The sequence below is a fragment of the Apteryx mantelli genome, chromosome Z (assembly GCF_036417845.1).
Source record: "Apteryx mantelli isolate bAptMan1 chromosome Z, bAptMan1.hap1, whole genome shotgun sequence".
Taxonomy (NCBI): domain Eukaryota; kingdom Metazoa; phylum Chordata; class Aves; order Apterygiformes; family Apterygidae; genus Apteryx; species Apteryx mantelli.
This window is the reverse complement of record NC_090020.1, coordinates 382,632-409,764: the sequence shown is the minus strand read 5'-3', so window position 1 is coordinate 409,764 and position 27,133 is coordinate 382,632. Positions and strand designations below refer to the sequence as shown.

Below are 27,133 nucleotides of genomic sequence, written 5' to 3'. Positions count from 1 at the left end.
TACAGAGTAACACTGTGAAAAGCAGCTGTGTCATCAACACTACCAAAAAGCAAATACAACACTACAAATTTGAGCTAAATTGATCTCTTCCAGCTAGTTGTGGTTGTAGATTAGGAATTTATGCAATCTAACGAATATAGGAGTGGCTGTAATTTCCTGTGTCTCGCATTTTTTCAGGACAAATATTGCTCTCCTTCTTGCCAGGCTGCTGTCTCTGTGAAACTATGTGAAAGGAAGAAAATAAACTGAAGACCTTTTTAGAAAACACTTCTTTTTATCACATTGGTCATTGCAAAAGCCAAAGAAGAGAACTAAAATTGTGTCAGATAATTTGAAAAGTGACATGGACAGTGGACATGGTTACTCCAGTGATATTCAACTGACCATGATACTCAGTAATGAAGCAGATGCTTCCTTAGAAGGGTCATGCAACAGTCCTACCAAGAACAGACAGTCCAGTGGTTTCAGAAGCATGAGATTCCAGTTTAGTCCTGTAAGATAGTCAATTATAATAAATCCATCAGGCCCAAAGGGCCTCAAAATATACCCAAATTCTGTGTGGACCTAAACTTTGCCATGTTTTCTCTCCTTTTATTTCTCAATGATTAAGCATTCTGTAACTGTGACAAAATAGACTAGATAAAGTAATCTTTAAATTAAACCACTACAGGAACTTTAGCATTTATGATCTAGTTCATCAGATGGCATATGCAAAGAATCAACTGCTGGCTTGCATAATAAACAAAGAGCTCTTAAGCTGAAGAAAATAGTTCTAGATCTTTGTCATGAGCCATAAACGAAGTCAAACTAAAATACAGCAGGAAATCAAAAGTTTCTTAGGAAGGAATTCAGCATTTACATAATAAGCAAAAATCACCACCATGAAAATCATTTTCCTCCTTCAGTGAACCCACTAAAAGCAAGAGAATTGTACCCTAATGGGTTTCTGGTTTATCTGTTTTCATGAGACAGTTTTATGAGGAATTTATAAATAACTTTTTGCCAAATTTAGGCTAGACACATTATTTTAAAGCTATGCTTTTGTTGTAATAAAAGTTCTTATCTCAAATCAAGGTGGTCTCATTTTTCAAAATTCCTAAACTCCATTATTCCACTAACTCACCTTTCTGTTCCTGATACTGAATTCCACCCATTTCAAGAAATTCAGCTAAGAAAGCCATCTTGTGGAAGGAGTGGAAAGTTCTGTTTCCCTGTTACACAGAACAAACCTTAAATACTAGCTGTTCTGGCTGTTCTTAAACACTAGCTCTGTAGGCAGCAAAACACGGCTCAAGTTGGGATGCCTCCAGTGGGTGCATGCAGCCAGGGAATTCCGCATGGGATGTGGCTATGGTGGATCCTTTGTATCCCTCCTGGGAAACCTGCATGCTCAATCGCCTCTCTGAAATGCCTGTACACCAATGCACGCAGCATGGGGAATAAACAGGAAGAACTAGAGATCTGTGTGCGGTCGCAGGGCCATGATCTCGTTGCAATTACAGAGACATGGTGGGATAGCTCACATAACTGGAGTGCTGTCATGGATGGCTCCGTGCTTTTTAGGAAAGACAGACCAGGAAAGCGAGGTGGTGGAGTTGCTCTTTACGTGAGAGAGCAACTGGAATGTATGGAGCTGTGCCTAGGGGTGGATGAAGAGCGAGTCGAGAGCTTGTGGGTAAGGCTTAAAGGGCAGGCTAGCATGGGTGACACTGCTGGGGGTGTTCACTACAGGCCACCTGATCAGGAAGAGGAAGTCGATAAGGCCTTTTACAGACAGCTGGAAGTAGCTTCACGATCACAGGCCCTGGTTCTCATGGGGGACTTCAACCACCCTGATATCTGCTGGAAAGACAACACAGCTAGGCACAAACAGTCCCAGAGATTCCTGCAGAGCATTGATGACAACTTTTTGACACAGGTGGTGGAGGAGCCAACAAGGAGAGGTGTGCTGCTGGACCTCGTACTAACAAACAAAGAAGGACTGGTTGGAGACGTGAAGGTTGGGGGCAGCCTTGGCTGCAGTGACCATGAGATGGTGGAGTTCAGAATCCTGCAAGGAGGAGGCAGGGCACTAAGTAGGATCACAACCTTGGACTTCAGGAGAGCAAACTTTGGCCTCTTCAGGGACCTACTTGGAGGAATCCCATGGGTTACGGCCCTAGAAGGAAGGGGTGTTCAAGAGAACAGGTTAATACTCAAGCATCACTTCCTCCAGGCTCAAGAGCGGTGCATCCCTATGAGTAGGAAGTCAAGCAAAGGAAGCAGGAGACCTGCATGGATGAGCAAGGAGCTCCGGGCAAAACTCAACCAGAAGAAGGAAGTCTACAGAAAGTGGAAAGGGGGACAGGCCACTTGGGAGGAATGTAGGAACGTTGTCAGAGGATGCAGGGATGTGACGAGGAAGGCTAAGGTCCATTTGGAATTAAATCTGGCGAGAGATGTCAAGGACAACAAGAAGGGCTTCTTCAAATACATCGGTAGCAAGAGGAAGAGTAGGGAAAATGTGGGCCCTTTGCCAAATGGGGTGGGTGCCCTGGTGACGAAGGATGCAGAGAAGGCAGAGTTACTGAATGCCTTCTTTGCTTCAGTCTTTACTGCTCAGGCCAGCCCTCAGGAACCCCAGATCCTGGAGGCAAGAGAGAAAGTCTGGAGAAAGGAAGACTTTCCCTTGGTGGAGGAGAATTGGGTTAGAGATCATTTAGGCAAACTTGACACCCACAAATCCATGGGCCCTAATGGGATGCACCCACGAGTGCTGAGGGAGCTGGCAGATGTCATTGCTAAGCCACTCTCCATCATCTTTGAAAGGTCATGGAGAACAGGAGAGGTGCCTGAGGACTGGAGGAAAGCCAGTGTCACCACAGTCTTCAAAAAGGGCAAGAAGGAGGACCCAGGGAACTACAGGCCACTCAGCCTCACCTCCATCCCTGGAAAGGTGATGGAGCAGCTCATCCTGGAGGCCATCTCTAAGCATGTGGAGGAAAAGAAGGTGATCAGGAGTGGTCAGCATGGCTTCCCCAAGGGGAAATCATGCTTAACCAATCTGATAGCCTTCTCTGATGGAATGACTGGCTGGGTAGATGAGGGGAGAGCAGTGGATGTTGTCTCCCTTGACTTCAGCAAGGCTTTTGACACTGTCTCCCATAACATCCTCATAGGGAAGCTCAGGAAGTGTGGGCTAGATGAGTGGACAGGGAGGTGGATTGAGAACTGGCTGAATGGCAGAGCTCCGAGGGTTGTGATCAGTGCCACAGAGTCTAGTTGGAGGCCTGTAGCTAGCGGTGTCCCCCAGGGGTCAGTACTGGGTCCAGTCTTGTTCAACTTCTTCATCAACGACCTGAATGAAGGGACAAAGTGCACCCTCAGCAAGTTTGCTGACGACACAAAACTGGGAGGAGTGGCTGCTACCCTAGAAGGCTGTGCTGCCATTCAGAGAGACCTGGAGAGGCTGGAGAGGTGGGCAGAGAGGAACCTCATGAAGTTCAACAAAGGCAAGTGCAGGGTCCTGCACCTAGAGAGGAATAACATCATGCACCTGTACAGGCTGGGGGTTGACCTGCTGGAAGGCAGCTCTGCGGAGAAGGACCTGGGAGTGCTGGTGGACACCAAGGTGACCATGAGGCAGCAATGTGCCCTTGTGGCCAAGAAGGCCAATGGTATCCTGGGGTGCATTAGGAAGAGTGTTGTCAGCAGGTTGAGGGAGGTGATCCTCCCCCTCTACTCAGCCTTGCTGAGGCCCCATCTGGAGTACTGCGTCCAGTTCTGGGCTCCCCAGTACAAGAGAGATGTGACACTACTGGAGCAAGTCCAGCGAAGGGCTACAAAGATGATTAAGGGACTGGAGCATCTCTCTTATGAGGAAAGGCTGAGAGAGCTGGGCCTGTTTAGCCTGGAGAAGAGAAGACTGAGAGGAGATTGTATCAATGTATACAAATATCTTAAGGGAGGGTGTCAAGAGGATGGGGCCAGACTTTTCTCAGTGGTGTTCAGCGACAGGACACGAGGCAACAGGCACAAACTGAAACACAGGAAGCTCCGTCTGAATATGAGGAAAAACTTCTTCCCTGTGAGGGTGACAGAGCACTGGAACAGGTTGCCCAGAGAGGTTGTGGCATCTCCTTCTCTGGAGATATTCAAAATCTGCCTGGACAAGATCCTGTGCAACGTGCTGTAGGTGACCCTGCTTGAGCAGGGGGGTTGGACTTAGACGATCTCCAGAAGCGCCTTCCAATCTCAACCATTCTGTGATTCTGAAAGCACTATGACACAGTCATTTTGCCAGAGCTAAAAGTTGACAGGGAAGTCTGATCTCCAACCTAAAGTAAGCAATTCAAATCAAAATCCAAGCCCATACATTTTCTAAAGGAAAGTCTTACTGTGGTTACTAGCAAAAACCATGCTTTCCCAACTCTTCCCGATCCTTATATAATAAAGCTATTACAATAGTACCAACTCCTGAGACACAGCATGGATAAGTCTAAGCCGTGTTTGTAAGAAACACTGAAGGTAAGCTGTTTTCTATTTCTGCATTAGTGAAATACTGGAATGTTCTAGTGAGAGACACAAATAAATGGACACAAGTATACAGATAACCCCACAGTCGGAGTTGTAGGGCAGAAATGAAAATCTAATTTCTCCCCTCAAATCCAAAATAGGGTCACCTTTTGCTATTATTAGGTCATTAGCTTTTCAGCCAAGTCTGCTAAAGAAGAAGTAGTCAATAATTTTCACAAGTGAAAAAGAGGAGAAAGGGAGCGATTCTCGGTTCCTGAGGGCTTCTGGAAGACCTAAGGCCATAATACTTTACTGTAGTGTTCTAGGGAAAACTCTGTTCATTTAAAGATCAGCTGAGAATTAAAACAATAAAAGTCTGTAATGAGTGTAATATTCTGTGTTTTCTCATTTCTCTACTAAGTTTTTCTCTGAGACTACTGCTGCACTACACAGCCTCCTCTGGATTCTCTTCTTCCTGGAAAAGAAGCATCTGAAGGAACAGTAAAGTAAAGCAAACACAAGTCTTTTTGACTGAAGTACAAGCCCCTGGAGAAACAGCGCTGACAACAGCTGATGAAAACCTAGGAGAATCAGAGTGAATTTTAAAATTATTAATTCCTTATCTTCACACTAAGTGGCTACAGGCTTGCTCAGAAAGCACTAGCACAAAAAACTATTCCTTTAAACAAAATACATTTATTTCCTCAGTTGAGTATGAGAAGGGCTACAGCATTTGCCCATCCAACCCTACCTATTCTAAGGTGAGAGGGTAAGAAGCCTTACTTACCGACCGTGACTGCTGTGCTTGGAAAGGAACAAATTGTCCTGGAGGTGGCAAGTGAGGAGGGTGGTGTGGAGAAAGATGAGGAGGATGCAAAAGAAACGGATCGCTAGAAATGAGGGGTGGGAATGCTGCGTACGGTACTGGTAGGTGCTGGACTGAACATGCCTGAAGCATCTGAAACAAAATGAAAAAACAAAAAACAAAACTTATTTTTGCCTCTAGCATGAACATTTCTTATAGAACATTCCTTATTTATTAAGGAGAGATATTAAAAGAAAGTAGTTCTCCTCCCTCCTTGGAAAAGCCTTCAAAACGCATATAAACAGTAATTCATTCACATACACACAGAACAGTGACTAATGCAGATCAGGTTCTACAAACATGATAGTGTGTCACCAGCCAGCTGCAAAGTGCCTTTCACTTTAGATGTATTCAGTGGGAACTGGGGTTTTCAGACCTACAGGATCAGGGACAGGCTCCTGAGAAAAGAGCAGATATACCCATACTCTAGTAAATTCTATTCTTCCTGTGTATTACCTTCAAAATATCAAGTCAAGGCAATGGCCTTGCACCTATTTAAAGCTCTAGATGGAGTCGATGGACTCCTAGCTGATGGCAACCACTGTTGCCTCACATTTTAAGCACAATTCATAAGCTCTGTTCAGTTCAGTGCTTTGAGAGATCTCCTATGCTGTGAAGGCAGCAGTGTGAGCAAGAGCTACTGCAGGAATAACCTCTTCTCTCTCCTCTGTGAAATTTCTCATACAAAAGCAACTATGGGACACTAAATTTTGAACTTTGTAAGTGATGAAGGCAGTGTAGGGGAGCAGAAACATGCTTAATGGAAGCCTTAATTTCTACTTCCATTTCTGCAAATGGAGGAATGAGGAAAAAATGCATTCTCTTTTTCCTGCTCTTTGATTTGTCATTGGAATCCCAGGTATTCTTTCTACATTTTTGACCATTAAAAGAGCAACTCAGAATACATTTGTTAGTTGTCAAACAACCAGCATCACCTTTGTTTTATATAAACAAAAGATAATTATTATGGTCGTCTTCGTATTTATAACTTTGCTATCCCACTTGTGAAGCATATCTAATTTTATAAAGAAATGTAGAGAACCCACTGCTACTCTCTCAATTGTTCTTGTTAGTCATGAGTCACACAACATATTAAGCATATTGACTATAATGACTGCACAAATAGTAAGAGATCTAGTTTAAAACCAGATTCATGCAGTTAAAGTGGAATCACCACCTCGCTTACTGTGTTCATGACCCACAAGAAATCTTTACATATGCTGAAACAAGAGCAAATTAATCTACTAGTTTTTCCTTAAATGCACAATCAGAACTGCTGACTATACTTCCCCTTCGTCTACAACACCATTTTCTAAAAAAAGAAATGTCAAAGCCAAATGTTTCTGTTATTAAAATATTTTTATTATATTTAATAAAGTGAAAACTGTTCTCTAAAATACTTGAAGATAAATTTACAGGTACAGTGTGACACAGTGTTCAGGAATGATTTGTGCTATGCAGGGGGTTAAGACTGATTATTTTAATGGTCCTTCAGATTGACCTTACCTACACTTATTCAATGTCGAAAAGCAGACAATATTCCACACCCCACATACAACGAGAGTACATTTAAATCCAGACCCCAAATTACATTCGTTTCATGTTGTTATATTCAGGTCAAATTGTCCACTGGATTGCTTTCAAGTATAGCTAGAATGTGCAAGGATCTCAGCTGCTAGAAATGTGTGATCATTTCCATTCTAGTGAACTTCTTCAGCTGTGTGTCATTACGCCTTCATTTTACAGGAGGACTTTTCCAGACGTTTGGCTCATGAAAGTAATAAAATGATACCAGCAAGTTCACAGATGACATCAAGTTAAGAGGCTCAAGTCAGTATGCTGCAGGGCAAGACTACCATTCAGAAGGACTTCAGTAGCTGGAGAAACTGGCTGACAAGAACTTCACGAAGTTCAAGGAAGACACATGTGAAGTTCTGCACTGGGACAGAACAACTCCATGCAGCAGGACAGGCTTGGGACAGACTGGCTGGGGAGTATATTTGCAGAAAAGAAGGAAGGGGTTCTGGCCCAGCATGAGTACAACAGGAGCAACAATGTACTTTTGCACCCAAGAAGACCTACTGCATATTGGACTATATTACTAAGAGTGTAACTAGAAGGTGATCCTTCCCCTCTATTTGTTGCTTGTGAGACTGCATCTGAGGTCCTGTGTCTAGTTTTGGGCTCTCCAGTACCAAAAAAGACACTGACATACCGAAATGGGTCCACTGAAAAGCCACTAAGTTAACGATGAGGTTGGTGTATACAGCGTACAAGGAGAAGTTGTATTTGTTCAGCTTTAGTAAAAGAAAGTTAAGCAAGGACATTAGTACTGCCTTCAGTTACTTCAGGGGAGGGGATAGGCAGAAACAGACTCTTCTGGGAGTGAACAGTGAAAGGACAAGAAGCAACGGGAACTAATTACAGCAAAGGAGATTCCAATCAGATATAAGGAAAAAAATTTTTTCACCAGAGGAGTGGTTGAACATTGCAGCACAGGCTCAGAGGGGTTGTGAAATTTCCATCCTTGGAAATTGGTTGTTCTCTGAGCAGTGACCTCCAGAGCTCCCTCCTAACTTACATTATTCTTTGATTCTGTGACATAATAGGGAAAAAAAAAAAGCATAAAGTTTGCCTGCTGATGCTACATAATTTCAACTTTGAAAATGTTTCATATTCTTTTGCACTGTATCCATTCTCTTAATGAACCTGATAAATTGCAGTATAATCACTCTAAATGACCTGGTTAAATATAACTAACACAACTTTATTCATGTATATATTTAAAGGAGAGCTGCATTGCTGAATTGTAAAATATCTACAAATTGCACAGTTAACTAACTGTTGAAAGAGGAGCATAAGAGATTATTAGCACCTACAATCTGTTATTTGGATTCCCTTAGGCCCCATGATAAAGCTTTAGAAGATTTTTCTCCAGTTGCTGCTTAGTGCTTCTTAGGATGTGCATTCTTGCCTTGCTGAATCTACTATGCAAGCATTGCTGCATTTATGTGGGTACTCACTCTGAGATTGCTTTGCTTCACAGAATCATACCAAGCAGTAAAAACACACAGATCTCAAGATGGAGACAGTAATTAGAAGAAAAAGTTCTCTCATCCTGCCTCAGGGATACACACTGACAGCTTTTCATCACTTTGAAAGGTAAGGGAAGATACCACCCACAAGTATTTCAGACTGGCCAGCAGTATGCCGGAGAAGTTGGTGTGTCTAATGGGGATAAATGGCATCTGGACAACATGAATGCAAACTACTGCTTTTCACTCTTCAATTTAGCTGCTTCAACCAGGGCTAGTTAGATTGGTACTAACAGTTTAAACAAAGAAATAGGAATTCACATCAAGCATTTTTTTTCACTGCCACAGGCTTATTTCACGGCCTCAGGTCATAGAAGGTACACATAACAGCAACATGGGAAAGGTAAGTTACACACTGCTAGCAAATGACCAGCCAGCAAAGACCCATGTATATAAACTATATAGGTGACCATTGCTTGGACAAATCGAGGGTATTAATCCAGTGGAAATAAATACCAGCATTATAAACAGCTACTGGACATCATACATATATATATATATACATATAAAAAAATATTACAGATTTATACTAGAAAAAGGAAAAAATAGCTGCAACTTATCATGGGTGTTCTGCAACCTTCATTTTGCACAGTTGAAATTTCTTGTGGTACACAGTTCCACTTCTTGAGTGCTGATGCCTGTGAGCACTTACTGATGAAATCTCCACAGGATGGCATACCGTAAGAATGTAACTGGAAAGTAGTACCTCCCAGCAGACAGGTGAAAATTTATGGAAAAACAGTTCAAATTCTTCCAAATTTTAAGTTGGCAAAAGTTACCCACTCAAGTCAGTTTACTGATGTCTCAGAGAGAAACATCATTATTAAAGAAGAATATTTTGATTCATTTTGAGAGCGCATTTGCAAATAGAACAGAACTTGGCTTTTATTGATCTTTCACAATTTTACTACTTCTCAGGAAAAAACAAAAAACAACTGACTTTGGAGATGCCACTGATCTTTTCTGCGTATAACCAATCCCTGTGCAAGGTCTCTTCAACTTAGTAAATTTTTCTAGGTGAGCTGCCTAATAAGCTTTAAACATCTGAAAGTATGTACAATAGTTGCTGATGAGAAACCAGATCATAAACCAGCATTTATTTGGAGTTAAAAACCATCAGGATAAAATGCCATAACTGTACAAAGAGACTAGGCAAGCACCATACATTTACCAGTTCTAAGGCCTACACTGTTAGGCCATTGCAATTTACCACAGGAAATAAAGGCTTTTTCCAGTGCAATTAAAACCATATGGCCAGTGAAGCTCCAAGCTGCCACTATTATGTCCAAGATCAAAGTTGGTATAATTACAGAAATCCACTTACTGGGGGAGGCACACTGCAAACTGGAAGGTGCTGCCCGCTGAAAACCACTGAGCACCCTGGAACCTGCTGTGTGCTGCAGGCTGGGATGTGCTGGCCTGTGCAAAGTGGGATCCCATGCGGCGCCACTGTTGTCACTGTGTATGAGACAGGGACTGTGCCCTGATGAATCTGCAGCAAAAGGAAAAAAAGCTTTAGTTAACTGTTACTGTAAACTCTTAACAGCCATGTACAGTTACGGCATGACAGGTAAGATAAACTTTCACCTACCAGAAAGTGAATGTACCAGAAAAAACACATTCACAAAGTGTAAAAGGAGGCACATACCTGTAATTCCTGTTCCTTAAAATATTCTTCTCAATGGAATACTACTCTGATCACTGCTTTCAGTGCAAGGCCAGGAGGGATATCTCTGCTTAAAAGGTTAAAACCTCCAAGGCACCTTAGGAGCACTCAAGTAGCATCTCAGATCAGCAGGGCCCCCATACATGCTAAGGTTAGTTCTTACGAAATAAGGAGGCTTTAACTTTCACATAAAAGCCAATTAAAAATATAAAGGAAAAAAATATACAAGTAGCTAAAGAATCCTCTCAACTCTGAAAGGAAGACTAATTGAATAATAAGCCAAAGACTCATATCTTTAAAGAACAAGAACTTTACATAGCTTTTCTTTCCTTCAAAGAGGCCAATCTCCGGATTCATGCTCAGACCAACATTCACGAGATGTCTCTTAACCTGACTGTAACAGAAAGGTAACTGAAAAGCTGAAAAGGAGAGGTAACATACTTACAAACATGACTGAGGCATCAGACTTTAAATATCCATGGAAATATTAGGAAACACACCCAGGCATACAGATTTTCTAGTAAGCAATATTCTGCAGAATTTAATCAACAGACCAAGAGCAGAAGGTGTTCCGGACCCAGACAGTACTCAGGTTTTTTACATGAACTATGAAATCTCTGATGAAAACCCCAAAGAATTAGTGTCAAAGGAGCATAAATCCATAGGAAGTAATTACTTCAAACCTCCCTCTTCCTTCATGATCTGCTAAAATGGAACCAACCTGTGGGAAATTAACAAGCAAGAACAGCTGGCTGAGAACGGGTAAATTAAAGAAAGCTAACCTATTGAACTGGTCAACAGATGAGGCCAAAACAGGAACAGAGATCACTGAACTTAAAATCTCAACCCTTATATCGCTAGTGACAGAAACCACTCTCTGGAGACACACTGACTTTGATCTAGTTTTGACTCAGGAACAAAAACAGATATTTTGTCAGAGGTTTATCAGGGACTTTCATGCAACAGCAGTTGGACATCCAGTGCAATGCTAGGTATGATTCAGGATCTGCTCTTACAGTATATGGAGGAAAAAATGACCTCTTACAGTTCTTCCCTCTCTGAAGTAGCCTGTAGAAAACACTACCATGGAAGACCTCAGCAAGTCTGGAAACACTGACATCTGATCATAGATGATACCTGGAAGGCAGAGGCAGTAGCATGCAATAATTGTTTATCCAGACTTGTCATGATGTCATGTTATCACAGAAAGCAGGGGCATGATTTGGATTTCTGAGATGCTGCACTAACACAACTGTTCATCAAAATGGAAAGTTGCAAAATAGAATGTCAGTTAGTTCCACCCTTACACTCTGTTCCAGATGTAAATACTTCCTTACTGAGCATTGCTCTGCACACAAAATACACCACACTAGTGGAGTGCAGCTGCACTGAATTGCAAATGAGCTTTTAAGCAAAGATGTAAGATTTGCATTTTATGCATGCGCAGTTTGAGAACTGAACATCCAGGTAACCAGTTCTGCCCCCAGCTCATGACTACAAAGCAACTAATGGACTTGTGCTGTAGCCTGCTGATTTGAGGAGAGGAAGAAAAAAAAAGATCAATAGGACAACTTCTCTTACAGGTGCTCAACTATGAAACTCTGTATCAATTCCTGTTTCAGAGACGACCTAATTATTTATTTTCCAGACTAACCAGAGAGCTCATCTTTTCATACCATTTAAGGAGGAATTGGGTTGAGGATAGGATGGCTAATGTGGTAATGTGAAAATGCTATTATGAGTTCTGCTGTTATTTAGGCAGTCAATTATAAGCACTATGAATCTACCTAAATAATATATTTTGATATTTATAAACTCTTAAGTTAGAGGTACTCCTAAGAAGAAGTACTTCATGTAAAATAAAATACAAACATAATTACCATATATCTTAAACTAAATTTAACTTCAGAAGCAGAAGGACTGCATTTCAAAGGGGTGAGCCAGAGGCCTACAAAACTATGCCAACATATGCACTGACAAATTGTTAACTTTCACTCTTCTCTATTAAGACTCTGGGTTTTTGTTTTCACTGCCTGCTGCAGCCCTCCATAAACCGACAATACTCAAGAGGTAAAATGCTGTATATGAGGGCAAATAGGATTATTTTCATTATGTGAACTTCATCGCCAACTAATTTGGGGAGGAGAGGGATCTTGAAGCATCCACAGCATCCTCAGGTCTGTAACTCTAACACCCTCACCTGATCGTGAATGTCAACCATCACTGCATTTTGCTGTGGCGGGTGAGCGGCTGGGTGCAACATACGAGGAGATACATTTGGTGGGTGAAAGGCTCGGGGCTCTTCTATTGCTTGCTGCTGTCCATAGGAGAGGTGGTGATAGTTTTCATCCTGGTTAACGGAATTATGTCGAGACAGACGATCTCTCCTTGCTCTCTGACGTCGAACAGGAGGACTGGAAACACATCAAAAAAGATGAGAGATTACATAAATGCCATAAAACTTTTTTAATAACTAAGAACACGTGAGAATCCAGTATCAAGAAAAATTTGACACTGGAAAACTTTACTGGAACAGTTTTATTAGTTTGGAACATAATTTCTTTTACCAACAAAACTTCTAAAAGCCTTAGTACTGACACATTTCCACATAGAGTGCTTAGCAGAATGTAACTTAATGCACTAGAGGAAACCAGAAGAAGCACTTTATATAAACATTAACTTGTTAGAAAAACATCACTCATGTTGCCATGTCAAATGCTTAAATGTCAAGATAGCAAACTTTAGAAGACTCCTGTGCATTTATTCCAGGCAAGAATCCTTAATCACACGATCACAGATTTCCCCAGGGTCCTTGCTCCAACCAGGGCACCGAATGGCTGCTGCTCACTAAGTAATAGGAGACAAAGCAGCAGACTGCTTTGAAGACACAGATAATTTTTTTTTTTTTAGCTCTTACATGCTCACTAAGTATCTGAGTGCTTCATGGAATTGTCTTCAGAAGATCCTAGGAAATTGTGATTTTGGTGATCTTTCCTTTTGACGGTGGAGAACTGTCATGTAGATTAATTCAAGCCAGAGCATCCACTTATTTTGAGTTAGCAATCTACAGGCCTGGGATTTGAAGACATATCCTTTTATAATTACCTGTATGTTGTTCAGACCAGAGTTGCCACTATTTTGAGTCAAAAGTTCTGCAAATCAGAGACTAGTGGCTCAGGTTCAATCCTCAGAAAATGAAGCACACACAGGTAATAACCCTTCTATTAAAAGTTTTGATTAATTGGCTTTCAATTTGAAACACACAATCACCCCGCCATCACCCAATTAATTCAATCCATGCCTTCCAATCTCCCACAATAGGTAAATGACAGGTCCCACAGACAACATCTAATTCAAGGGATAAAATGCTTTCCTGGTTATGGAACAGGATGAAGGAGCCAAATTGCAGAGAAGAAATAGAAGGGTCTGTGACCACTGGAGCATGTCCTCTCCAATGGACTTTGGAAGAAAACTTAAGATTCTTGACTCTCTCTCTTCCTCTTGCTATTATCAAAGAATCCTGAAACCCACTGGTGAATCACTGTATAAACCAGACATTGCTCAAGCTGAGTCCAGCTTTTGTGCTGAGTGAAGTAGGAGTCTTCTGGGGAAGGGGGAGCATTTATACTACCAGTTATTCATATGCTGTTATGAAGATATGATAGAATGTCTCAAGCTACTATTTTTCTGCTCTACTTCACAGAGGCTTTATGCTATTATTGCCTTTCATGGAACTGAAACAAATGGTAAGTAATTCACCCCTGGTCAGACAAAAGGCCTAATGCCAGATTCTAAAACAGCATTCTAAAAACATCATAGCCTCCTTTTTCTTTACAAATTACTATGTCAGAACACACAAGCTGTGTTTTCTTCTAAGCACAGAGAACCAATTTCAATTGTTTTAATAAAACATGTCTTAATCCCAACCTCCTTTGCCAGAGTTTTTGTTCCACTCTCCATCTCTGTGTTACTAGTATGATCTATCTGTTCAACATTTTGTCATTAAACTAGTGCATATGATTTCTAACCACAGATCAGATTAACATTTAATGCAAAAGATGTTCTACTTTTTTGGAATATTACAGTCAAAGCTTCAAAGTTGCTGTTCCATGCTACAAAAAAATGCTCTAAGTGCTTTTAACAAATTCTGTATGCAACGATTTTTGTTTGGAAAAGCTGTAGGAGCAGAGGAAGTAGAGGAAGTGGAGGAAGGTTACCAATGACAGTACCAATGCTTTGCAAAAACAATTAAGGAAATTCTCTAATTAGCATCAACATTGACTGTTCGACAAGGTAGATCCTCATAAAACTACTTTTATAGTCTGTTGAAAGGTTAAGCTTTCATTTTTCATGGAGCCAAAATTATGAGCAAGCAAAGCCAGCACTTCTGGAGTAATTTTTAAAATGCATGGAGTAGGGTTCACTGGAAAAAAACAATACTTTTCATTCAGCAGAATTCAGAGCATCCAGACACACAGCTCTATACACTTCCTAAATGACTGTGAATGACTTATGAAGAATAGTTAAATAATAACTTAGATCCAAGTCTTAACATCATATTGAACTTGTGCTCAAAGCCTTTAAAAAAAAGGCAACACAAACCTGCATGTGCAGTATAAGCATGGTAAGTGACAGTCCTTTATGCACCCAGTCACTTACATTTTAAGAAAAAGGCACGCCCACCTAAGACAAAGCAGGCAGGACGGAAACAGTGAGAAAAATGCATCAGTTAAACTTTTAGGAATAGCCATCAAAAGCTGACCATAACTGCGGAGTCTTGATCTCAGTATTCTCTAACAAAGGTGATTTCTTTGCAGTAGGACTTTCTCAAATGCTGTTACTCAGTTCAGAATTACCTTTATGGTAAGGAGGAAAGGAAAAACAGATGAAAGATGAGGCACAGCAATGGGACAGAACTCCTCCTTTCACAATGACTGGTAAAGTGGAACTTCCTTCTGTTTCATATAGGCGTGCACTGTGCTTTTTATTTCACAATTTATCTATATAAACAGTTGAACTAGAATAGCATCTTCTTTCTCGAAATCCAAATCAGAAGGCAGGAGGCTGCATTCTTAAATGCCATATTTATTTGCTTATGATGAATTTGAAAAACTCAACTACAATTAGGACACTGTCATGATAGGCACATTACAAAATCCTTGATACAAAGAGGTTATGGTCTAAACAGTAACCCAGGTAATGGAAAAATACAGCTAATAGACTCAAAAAAATCCACTGCAAAACACAACACTGATACAGCCTTTGCAGACCAACAGCAGTAGATCTGTAGAACAAAACAGCTGGTGCTAATGATGTCTGGTCAGAGTAATGTCCACACTACACACATTTCAGGGGTTTAGTTTCGACTAGCCCTAGCTGTGTTCCCTTGATCTGAATGGCTATTTACAACTAGAGTGTACCTTTCAGCTTAACTTCATCTGAAAAGAATCTGGTTCATGAGCTCCAAGACCACTCCACAATGGGAACAAAAGCAAAGAAAATGGAGACAATTAGGAAATTTGCTTCAAAAGCACAAGCATAATCTCAAGTAAACTACTAATAACAGATGCGCTCGCAGTGATCTTAAGAAATCGAGCTTTGATCTTGACAGTGGTTAATAGTTCCGATTTGGCTCCAGTGCTCTAAGACTCAAAAACACTCCTGCGAAACAGACGTGTTTTTTGTTTTCCCTAATGATCTTATTCTGGAAGAGTAGATTGGGTGCTGTTCTATTGCGTAACTGAGCTACAACCAGCTCAAATTCAACAGTACATCCAAACTAAAACACCTCCCGACTCCCAAGTGCAGGGGAACACAGTGCTGAGACATTCAAATGTCTCCAGCGAAACGAAAAGCAGCTCCTTCTCAAAAGCAGGGTGAGCTGACCCTGGAAAGAGCAAGGTTGTGTCTGCACAATGCTGTGGCCAACTACTTCTGTCAGACGGAAGATAGTTCTGCACTGAGGTGACTCTGGTGTCTGCATTTGCAACATGGTTAATTTGCAAGCCATAGACCATTACCTAGGTGACAAGTGACTGCACTTGAATGCCAGGACACTCTACTTAAGATGCCCATGAACATTCATCTCCTACACATCCCATTCTCCTCCTTCCTCCCACAGTATCTCCAGACTGACTAGATTCAGGTGCCACGCATACAGCTTGTGAAGCACTCTGCTTATTCTGCAGGAGACAGTAATGAATAGTTGCAAAGAAATCTCTGTAAGCTGGCTGGATGCCACACAAAAATGTCAAATGTAGCATGTTCTGGACATCTTGGTTCAAAGCATTTTCAGGTATAACACACTTCATGAGCCAAATGCCCCCATGGAGCACCACTGTACCAAACTATACCCACTGCAAGTTCACAAATCAATTTCTTTCTCAAGTTTGACAAGCTATGTGAAGATCCATGCCATTTTGAATGTCACTGACTGAAAGCTTTCAGATTGATGAACCTGAAATGGAGACAAAACCAGTGTATTTTTAAGTCTCTTGCCTCAAACTACCACTCTACGATCATGTTTGACAGGCTTTATTTATGGAGTCAGAAGAAAACCATTTATATATTTCTAATCTCAAGTCTAATATTGTGCATTCAGGAAAAAGTATGGATACTTCCATTTTAGTAGAAATCAAACTATAATATTTATCTGAAGCAAACAGAGATCAGTGTGCTTTAACTTGCATTAGATGACGGAACATTTTTGAGCCCAATTATAGGGAGGTGAAAGCTTGTGTTTTGGATAATTAACCTCAGTAGTAAAAAAATCTGTATTTTTATTCTTTCCTATACTATCATACAGGTATCAGTTCAGCCTGGCCACCCAAAACTCTACTCTTCCATGACTAATTGAATTTATTCCAAAATCTCTGCTTTGAGAGTTTTATGAGCCACAAGCCAAAAAACAAAACAAAAATGTAATTCTTACAATTTCTGAACCAACCACCTTTAGCAACCACATGACTCAATGCTAACCTCCTCACTCTCCCCAACCAGGTCTCCTTCATTTAAACTGCTTTTATGTAAGAAAAGAATTAAGTGCAACTGCAGTGAAAATTATAGTACTACAGAAAGAACTATTAATACATTTAAAAGCACCCTGATGAGAAGTAAGATTTTAGTTTTTTGTTCTAAATTCCTTACATTTTTCGAAATACTTATTGCTCCAGTGCAGAATGAAAGACAGAATCTGGCTCACAACTGAAAATGTTAATGAGTAATCCTTCCCCCAGGTTGTACTACTGACACAAGTTATGAGAAGATGTATATAATCTAGTCAATGCTGCCTGTAATGCACCCCGTTTGAACTGAAAAGAAAGAGAATAAAAAGTTGTTCCCTAATCTAAACAGCTTGCTTACCTCCTTCTGTTTCGCGCAGGTGTGTTGCACCGTTCCCCTGAGAAGTGGTGTTGGTTGGGCCGAGCCGAAGGAGGCTGCCTATTTGATGTCATCTCCCATGGTCGCATTGGTGGTGATGGGGCTGGTGATGCTGCTGTATAGTCAAAGACTGAATGGGAAAGGCGTTGTCTCTTGGGACTAGGACTGTCTTCACTCTATGCCAGTGCAAAAAGAAAAAACTCCAGATGAATGAGCTACAATCCACCCTGACACTATAATATTACATTTTGCAGCTAGCCTCAGAGAGAGGGACTTACTGCAGACTAGACTAAAACACCATGAAATTAAACACCTGTAAGTAGTTACCAATTTATTGCCTTCGTAATGCAAATTTGTGATGGCTCCCTCACCCTGAAAGGAATTATTACTAAAATATATTTTAGCAGCATCAAATATCTTTAATGGCCACATAAAAACAAAATTATATCTGAAGAGGGAATAACATTTACTTTAAGAAAATAAGGTAGATCCTATTTTACACTCTTCCCCTCAACATTTACAGGCCACAGATGCATGAAAAAAAGGTCTAAGCACATGAAAAGAAGGTCTAAGTACAGTATTTGCACCAATGGAATCCATACTTGTCAGTAAACAGACATCATACGTAGTTCTTGAGCTCAGCATTGCATCCCAGTCCTATCAAGTCAGTTCTCACATGGCTGATCAGGCATTTGATTCGTATTGCAGCCAATTTCAATTCTGAGTTTGGCAGCGTTGCTTCACCATTCAACCTATTAGTATGATAATGGCCTTTGGCAAGTACTTACATACAATCTGATCAAAAGCAGTCATCAATCACTGGTTAAGTCTGGGTACTTCACTAAAGTTCTGCTGGGACTAGATAGCACCTACAGTTGTCAATGATAAAAAGCTGTTCACCTCCAAGTAACTTTCTTCCATTTGTTCCTGAACACAAATAACTACCTCTCCTTTCCATTGCATGTCCCTGCTTAAAATGGTTGGCTGAATTTCACTTCTCCATAGGTATGTACTATTGATTCACTAACTAGATGGATTAAGCTGCCATTCTTGTCAAAACTTCCCACAGTTGTCTCAGAAACCAGCTGCAAAGGCAATAAATGTCCCTTCGCCCCCCGCCACTGTTTTGTCAAAATTATAAGCTGTCATGCTTTTAACAAGCATACATCTGAAACCACAGATCAATACAGACTCTGCTCTAGAGCTTACTGTCTGAATACATAAAAACTGAAACCAACACATGAACTACCATGATGGATCCATCGTTCAATCCATCAAACACAATACATCTTTCTGATGGAACATTCTTGGTGCACACCAAATCCTAGTGTTTTGCTGCTCTCCATCTTATCCATTGACTTCACTTTCATTTCAGTTCCCCACTTACATTTGAGCCCCTCACAACACTACTTCGGGTAACCAAAATAACTCCAAATTTTCATTCAACTGCAGATTACTGATGCAGAGAAAACTGAACTCGTCTGCAACTTGTCAGGCTTTGTCTTCCCGACCTGCCCGTCTCATAGACTGGTAATCCAGAGATTGTCAGAGGCCTTCTGTTTCAGAGGTATTTGTAACTTATGATCCCTCTGCTGGCTTTCAGCTTTGCAGGTGCCTGACTATTATTTTCTGAACATCATCAATTGTTTCTTGATGGGTACTAAATGATAGATAAGCTGTCCTCAAGTTTTCTTTCTATAGCATGTATAATGGAAAAGCACAATCTTTCATAAGATAACTTCTGCCCAAGGATTTTCTTCTCTTCTGACTTGATGGCCTTTTTGACTAAATTTCACTTCTTTTCAACCCCATGCTTTCAAGTCATGTAATACAAAATGGAGTTTTCCCCTACTATACCTTAACTCAGGTGGTCACTAGTAACAATGAAGCAGGAGAAGAAGCTGAAATAGCAAAAAAAGAAAAAAAAAAAGTACGCACAAAGTACATGGAGGTTGCCCATTTTTAATTCCACATCTGTTTCTAGCACAGGTTCCTTAGGAAAAAAGGCTCCTAAGACCATGATGCATGTATCTGCTTGTTACCCAATCACTTTTGAACTCCTTAACCAATTTCACTTGAATTTGACAGAGCAAAACATAGGTCAAATGACAGATATGCTCTTCAAGCTTCATGAAAGCAGATGTGCAGGTAAAGGTTGATTCTTCCAGAAGGGTGCCTGCCCTCGGGAGCTCAACCTATTTAAACACCAAAAAACTGGAAGAGATACCCGAGAAGTGCCTTGACAACAGTAAAAGATTGTGTGAAAATACATACCCTGTTAGATTCTAGAGAATCTTGCCAAAGGACAAATGGTTAAGAAACCAAGCTACATTTGTTCCACCTCTCTCAGAGGTGCTTATTTAACTTATCTTACTGTTCCAACAGAATGAGTCAAAGACTAGGATGATTTATGGCCTGACTTGAAGCTTTCAGGCTAGGGAGAAGCAAGTTTTTTACACCAGGATGACTGAAGTGTGTTGACTTTGAAGTTGTTCAAAGGGACACGGTGTGGTGGGAAGGCAAGTAAGTAAGGCTGGATGGAGTAAGGAGACACAGGGTTTACTGAAGCTGGGAGCTAGCAAAATACAGTGAAGTAACAAAATAATCACTGCTTTCCCAATACACCCTGTACATACCTTTGGCTGGAGACCTCTTGTTACTAGTGCCATAATTTAATCCTAGGGAAAAGTGCTAGATTTAACACAAACACACCCTATACTGTAAAAAACATGTCTATCTTGGAAAAAACAGTTCTTTGAATAATTTTTCTTTTGTATTTGGAGTGCACCACTTCAAACACAGCAGAGATCCAAACTGCTAAGTAGTTAGCCTTCATCGTCGTTCCAAATTACTACTTAGCACAGCTATTTCAAAACTCTGTAAGAAGTGCTAATTGTGCTCTGTGTTAAGCAACTGTATTTTCACTCTAACTTGTTTGCCATTAGAAAGAAAATAAAGATAAAATCATTTTTGGTACTACATAAGTATAGTTTTAAAATCTAATTAAGTTTTTTCCTGCACTTAAAATAAAATAACTTGTAGCTAAGCCCAACCTATTTGCAGATTGATGCCATTAAAAAAAAAAAAAGTGTTTTATCTTGGGTTTAATTAAGAAACCAAGTCTCATGTGATGATTGTAGCAAGGATATAACAGCATGTGGGAAAGTATAGGGAATTAATGACAGACAAATCCTGTAAAATTTAAGATTTGTTTTCATGTCAGTTTCAACAAGCACATGGAATAACTAGCTACAGCCAGCGTAATTTTGTGATCTATGTTATTATCAGTCCGTAAGCACTATAGTTTATTCATGGAATACAGTATTTTCAGAAACAATGATTGTTCCCCAAATCTCCAAATCACTTTTGTTCCATCTTGCTAGTATCCAAAACATTCTCTGGGACTACCACTGCTTTTTACAGCCATTCTGCAATGTGTTTTTTCTTTTGTCCAACAAGCAACAAGAACAGAATGCCTGGCAGCTACCATGAACATTGAATCTAGCTTTTACCTAGCAAGGGAAAAATACTACCTTATTTGAAATATTAATTCAAAAAAAAGAACAAGATGAGCACTTACACAAATTACTTTGTATTTAAAGGCATCTTATTACTACTAGTAGGAGATGAAACTTAATGTCAGGACAAATATGCAATCTCATCCCTAGAAGTCAGACAATTCAGTTAGATACTCCCAATACATTCTTATCTCTGTGCCCTAGGGAATCTCAACATGTAACAGTGCCAAAGGTGATTAAAGAGCATGTTTACTCAAAAAATATCCTTTAACTGAAACATTACCGGAAAAAGACACATACGGCAGTTTGCTATGCTTCTGTTCATTTTTATTTTAGTAATTCTTTGTGTTTTTTCTAAATGCTGTTCCAATTTATATGGTATTTTGATGAAGACAATACACCTAAAGGTGTTCCTCTGTTCCAGTTAAACCATAAAGATTACACACACAAGCTAATTAGAAGATCAACCACTGCAGAAGGAAATTATTACCAAAAATGACTGCTGTCAATATCTAAAACCACTCTTCTCTCCAACTCTCTGCATATTCTCATGGATTGGCCCTGAGGAATAATTCAGACATAAAACTACTCTATACCTCCAATCACAGCTTTAGGACTGCTGCTATCCTACAGCACACAAAGACCTTTATTTTAAAAATAACTTTTATCTGAGTACCTTCACCTCATAGGAAATACCTAATGAGTATTTTCAAGCAGAGCCTTCTCCTTAGAAAGTTTTACATAGGAAGTACAATCTGATAGATTGTGACCAGCCCAACCATGCTCATTATAAACTTTTAGTGCACGTTCCTTTTTTCAAGGATCGACACTGAAAAAAATCAGTAAGTTTTCCTTGATATGGACTGGTGAGATGAATGTTTGTAACCAATTTCAAACTTAATTATGCCTGTCGAAGGGGTCACTAAACTAAGTATTTCATATCGCCTACCTGCAAAGAATCTATACATGTCAACTACTTACATTCCAGTGTTTCTAATACTCTGATTACACTTGTAAAAATACTAATACTGAATAGACAAACTGTCTCCAAATGCTATGGCTAATTCAAAGGCCAGGAATGAGCTCATCTGAAGTATGGTATAATCCAGCTCAGGTCTAGTATGCTCTGGCGGAGCCACGCGCCATGACCAAGACAAAGAAACTTGGTGTACAGACACATACAGGACCCTGGATGGAGTCAACCAGGTCCAGCTGGGCTTACCAAAAATTAATGTCTTTTTGCATCTCACCTCCAGAAAGCAACAGAGGAACCAGGAAATTTAACTTAGTTGTGGCATTTTAAGACAGAGACGTTTTAGTGCAGAGCTGTACTTAACCAACCTGAAGCTCTTGGAGGTGCACAGCAGATGGATTTCAGTGACTTTGTAGTTGTGATTCTTTGCCATCAGTTATCCCTGCATCACAGCATGTCCTAGATTATTTGCTTTTTCCAATTACTAATCATTAGGCTAATCTGTCATTACCCTCAATAATAGTGAAAGATCAAAAATGTATTTTTTAACTGTTGTCTATTTGCTGGTCTATCCCTCACAAAAACTTTTGAGGTCATCAGCTAGCTTCAATGAAAATCTGTCAGTGTCTTAAGATCTTAAGTTCTATTCTGACACCTTTTATGAAGATAAAGAAATTAACATCCAGTAGAGGAGAAAGAGCCAAATGACTATTCCTCCCACTGAGGGAAAGGTAGACATAACTCAGCTGTTACGTACTGTAATTAGTACATGCCTGCTGACCAGTGACAAAAGTGTGCATACAACTATAAACTAGTCTGGGGTTTGTACTACAGGTATCAGAGAACTGGTGTTACTGTAATCTGTGTATGGGGGAAGTGTAAGCACAAGTCAAGGGGCAAAGAACAGTGAAACCTTGTTTCCAAAAGTTTAATTTTTGTTCATACAATTGTACAATAATTTTTATGTATTTATGCAAATTATCATATATTAATTCTCCTGCCAATGTCCTCTGTATAAAACTTTGCCCAAGGATTTTGAGGATTTTATGTATTTGTCTAGGATCTCCAAGCATCCTGTAGTGTAGCTTAAGCATCACTGAGTAACTCTGATCAGCCTGCCACCTATCTTTACCATATCTGTACCACAGTAGTTGCTCCACTAAGCAGAGTCAATCCCAACGGCAGTAGCAAATTTCACTGCCACATACTATATAAAATTTCAGTCTGGAAATTCTACACAAACACAGTAGCCCTGTGCTGCAGAGATGGGTCATCTGTGTGAAACCAAATACAAAAACTTTTGGCAAGAATACTATAAACTCATTTTGCTAACAATATCATCAAGTAATAGCATCAAGTAATAGCTGACTGCACACGGGAAAGAGAAAAATCAAAGCTCTTAAGTCCTCAGCTCTCCAGGAGAGTACTCAGGGAACCTACTGCCAATTTTTCCAAAGCAAGGGGCATCTTAGAGAAAGTTCAGAACAACTGACATAAAACATTGGAAAAGTGTGGTGATACCCCAAATCCTTAGGCAGATTTTCTGTGTTCACAGGTTCATACATTGTCCACGTTGTTGCTGTTCATGAATACTGCTGATGTGACAAACCAGCAGAAGCCAACAAGCAACCAACAGTACATCACCAGCAACACTAAGAACATCTCTGTAAATTATTAGCAAGACTGTGGCTTTGCACAGATTTTAACAAGTTTCACTTCTGTGCAAAGTTTCCTATTTTACACAGACCTATTTTATTTTATCATTTAAAAAAACAGCAAAATCAAGATTAAAATATACTCTGAATCAATCTCTTGCGGTTTATTTACTGTTAAACTAAAAAATAGCTATTTGTATTTTTTTATTATGAATCACAAAAATCAGTGATATGTATCATAATAAATTTACTTATACTCTCTATCAGAAATTACTTACTTAACAGATGGATTTTGTAAAAATAATTGACTTTTATCATTGAAGGCATTTTACCAACGTAATAAGAGCCTCTCAAGACAAGTGCTATGGTAAGATAATGTCAGTTTGAGTAGGTGACGTTTTCACAGGTCTTAAAAGACAGTTACACCGAGGTTATAGTTCAACAGAACTTGACCTAGCAGGCGTTTAATTACAAAATGCAACAAGTAGACTTACACTTTCAGAAAATGAAGGAAAAAGCTCCCAAACCCATGTTATAAAAGCAAGGAGAGTTTAAAGGCAACTAGAATCTTTCAATATAGTAGGACAATTTACCCAAACTTTAATTTTTCAGTACAAAGTTAACATGACATTTCATTTTTTAAAAATTCCTATCGGAAATTAAAGATGGCAAAAGTATCACAGTGGCTGATATAGGAAGTCACAGAAATACTGCAAAAGAGTCGCTTCAAAAAGTTGATTGTAGCTGCCTGGAACAGTAAAAATCCCATTTTTCAAAGTAGGACCCTTAAGTTTTTGACTCTATTAAATGTTGAGCAACATGAAACACTTCTGGCTGCTGGAAAGAAACTAGTGGGAGGTGATCTCATGGGCCCGGAAAGTGCAATTTCTTCCTCAAAGATGCAAAGCATCCTAACTGAACAGTATTTTTCATTTGTGGAGATAGAAGAGGGAGCCAATTTAGGTCCTAAAATGGGAAAAAATCAGATGTTCCTCTTAACCGCATTTTTAAATGCGGTATTTTACAGCAACTTCTTGTATTTACATCTTCAAGTTGCAATCCTGCCTGAAAATCCAACTTTTAATCTCAAACACAAACATTAACTAAAAAAATACATATATCAGACAAACTTCACACCCTTTGAGCATTTAGAAAGTCTCTGGTGCATTGGACTAATGGTCCATAAAATGAATAAGCATGTATCACTTTCCTCTGTACGCTTCTAATATGTACTCACATCTGAATACACATGAACAGTGGTATTCCTGTAGGGAAAAATCTGTCCTACTCTGCAAATATTGTAGCACTTATCTCTGAATAATCAATTTTAAATTTGACAACATTTAGCAAAATATGACTGCCTGAAGAAGTCCTTTTTAAACAACTCAATTTCCATGACCTGATGTAACTGTAACGCAACAGATTAAAAAAGCCAAAATAAATAATTCCACCTTGAAATATTAAAAGCAGACATCTAAGTAGCACAATTAAAATCATTTAAAGTAAAAGAGCAAACAATGCAAAAAATTATATTGTGCACACTTAGAGAAGGTGATACAAACAAAATGGTACAGAGAACTGTGAAATAATATTTATGTTGGATTAACTTGACTTAACATGTTTTTAAGCTATCTATGCAGAAAGTTTTGTAAAATAATTAAGTCTGCATTGTACAGTAGCTCTTCCTAACCATCAGTGGCACCAAAATAGACCTCTTACAGCTTAGGAGTTGGTCATAACCAAAAGATAACCCAACCACTGGGTGACTGTCACACCCCAGGAGATCTTCTAAGGCCAAGATGCTCTCACTGGAAGGCAGAAGAGTTCTCTCCAAATAAAAAGTGCAGCTGCAATTCATCTCCCTCTTCTTGAATGAGGGTACAAACACTGCCTACCCAAATAACCAATTAATAATATTTCTGTGTTTTCATTTCAAGCAGAAGAGGGCAGTAAATGAACCATTTTGCACATCAGAGACCGAAAATGAGGCAATACCATTTTCAGACTCACTGAAAAGTGAGTTCAGAATCTTGCTTAAAATTTGAAGCTTCCTTGTTTCTATGAAAGGAAGCCAAATGAAGCTGTTCAGCATCTCATTGAAACTTTCTTCACCGTAAATGGAAACCTTCCCTTTCACTCCACAAATTTCTCTGTCAGAAACCAGGAAGGCCAAGACTTCTCCTCAACTTAACTCAGAGTATTCTTGATCAAAGTTTTTCATTTTCATCGCAAAACACTTGTGGGAAGTAATAATTCTATCATATTTTGTGGGGGTTTTTTCTTCTTCTTTAAAGAGTTCTTGCCTCACAGACACTACCATTATCAACTCTCAATATTTATGCCTCCATCCTAGTCTATTCTCCAAATTTGCTCTCTCTCTTTGACATCATCTTCACAGTATTTGTATTCCACAGTCTTTCCTGTTGCCTTTTAGTATTGAAAAAGGGACAAAAAATATAGAGACATGTCTGAAAACTACAAGCCTCCCTACCATTGTCATGGTTTGGAGGTTTTTCTTAATCATTTTCCCAAAAGTTTTTACTCTATCTTTCCAGTTTCCTATGTATTTATAAAGACAACTGCAAGAAATCTGTAAGAAATATCTCACTACCCAAACAAGTAGCTCCATGAGCACACGAATAAAGTGGTTTGTTACAGATTTATGTTTTCATGTAGGCCAAGCTCCAGTTTTCTGCCACAGTTGCAACTTGTATAAGTTCTTTCTTTCACAAAGATTTTTCTGGTCTTCAAAATAAGGAGCTCACACTACAGCGTATCCTTCAGCCCAGTCCTGAACATGTGCTCCTACAATGTATTTCATCTCTACCCACGTCACCTATTTTCACAAAGCTGGTGTAAATGCAGTGCTGCAAAAACAGGCCTACCTATTAGGAACATTACCTGACAAATGAGGTGTTGAATAGACTTAAGTCTTCTGATAGTAGTGAGCAGCAAGGAAACAACTGATCAAAATGGATTCATTTATAGGTCTAAATATTAATAAAAAAAGATGAAGAAAAAACAGCAGAGTTTGTTTACTCCTCAATATCCCTTTTCATGTTCATAAAGGTAGCTTGTTAGCTTTACATTATTACACTAAACAGAAACTTACTATGGATCCATCCCACTGGTTCCTCTGATGTCCCCTATTCTTAGCTGCAAAACTGTGGTATGCAGGCCTAGTTCTTCTGGCCACAGACTGGTATCTGACAGCTTAGAAGGGTGATTAGCAGTGAAAAGTGAAAAGATCTGCCACCTGCCACCTCTTCATGCATGGAAAATCCATAACTCAGCAAGGGAAGGAAATTGATTTTGTTATGGTCAGAAGGGGAGGCTAGGTAGCTAACATCTAAGAAGAACCCTAAATTTTTGGAATAAATTTAGTGCTAAAAAATTCAAACATACTAAAACCTTTTCAGAAGAGATAAGAAGGACAAAAAAAGGATTTAAGCTAATGAAGGACACCTACTTCTTTATCAGACTGAAT

General features: G+C 39.6%; 1 protein-coding gene across 8 annotated transcripts in view; it reads right to left on the bottom strand.

Annotated features, from left to right (window-relative positions):
- Positions 1-27,133, bottom strand: part of RNF38 (ring finger protein 38) — a 144,721-nt gene that overhangs the window by 16,719 nt on the left and 100,869 nt on the right. For all 8 annotated transcript variants that reach the window (XM_067316521.1, XM_067316522.1, XM_067316517.1 and 5 more), the window contains 4 exons: positions 17,483-17,676; positions 12,321-12,534; positions 9,779-9,946; positions 5,282-5,452 (listed from right to left, as the gene is read on the bottom strand). In XM_067316521.1, the coding sequence (XP_067172622.1) occupies positions 5,282-5,452; positions 9,779-9,946; positions 12,321-12,534; positions 17,483-17,589 (660 nt within the window). In that variant the 5' untranslated portion in view covers positions 17,590-17,676. The remainder of the gene's footprint in view (positions 1-5,281; positions 5,453-9,778; positions 9,947-12,320; positions 12,535-17,482; positions 17,677-27,133) is intronic.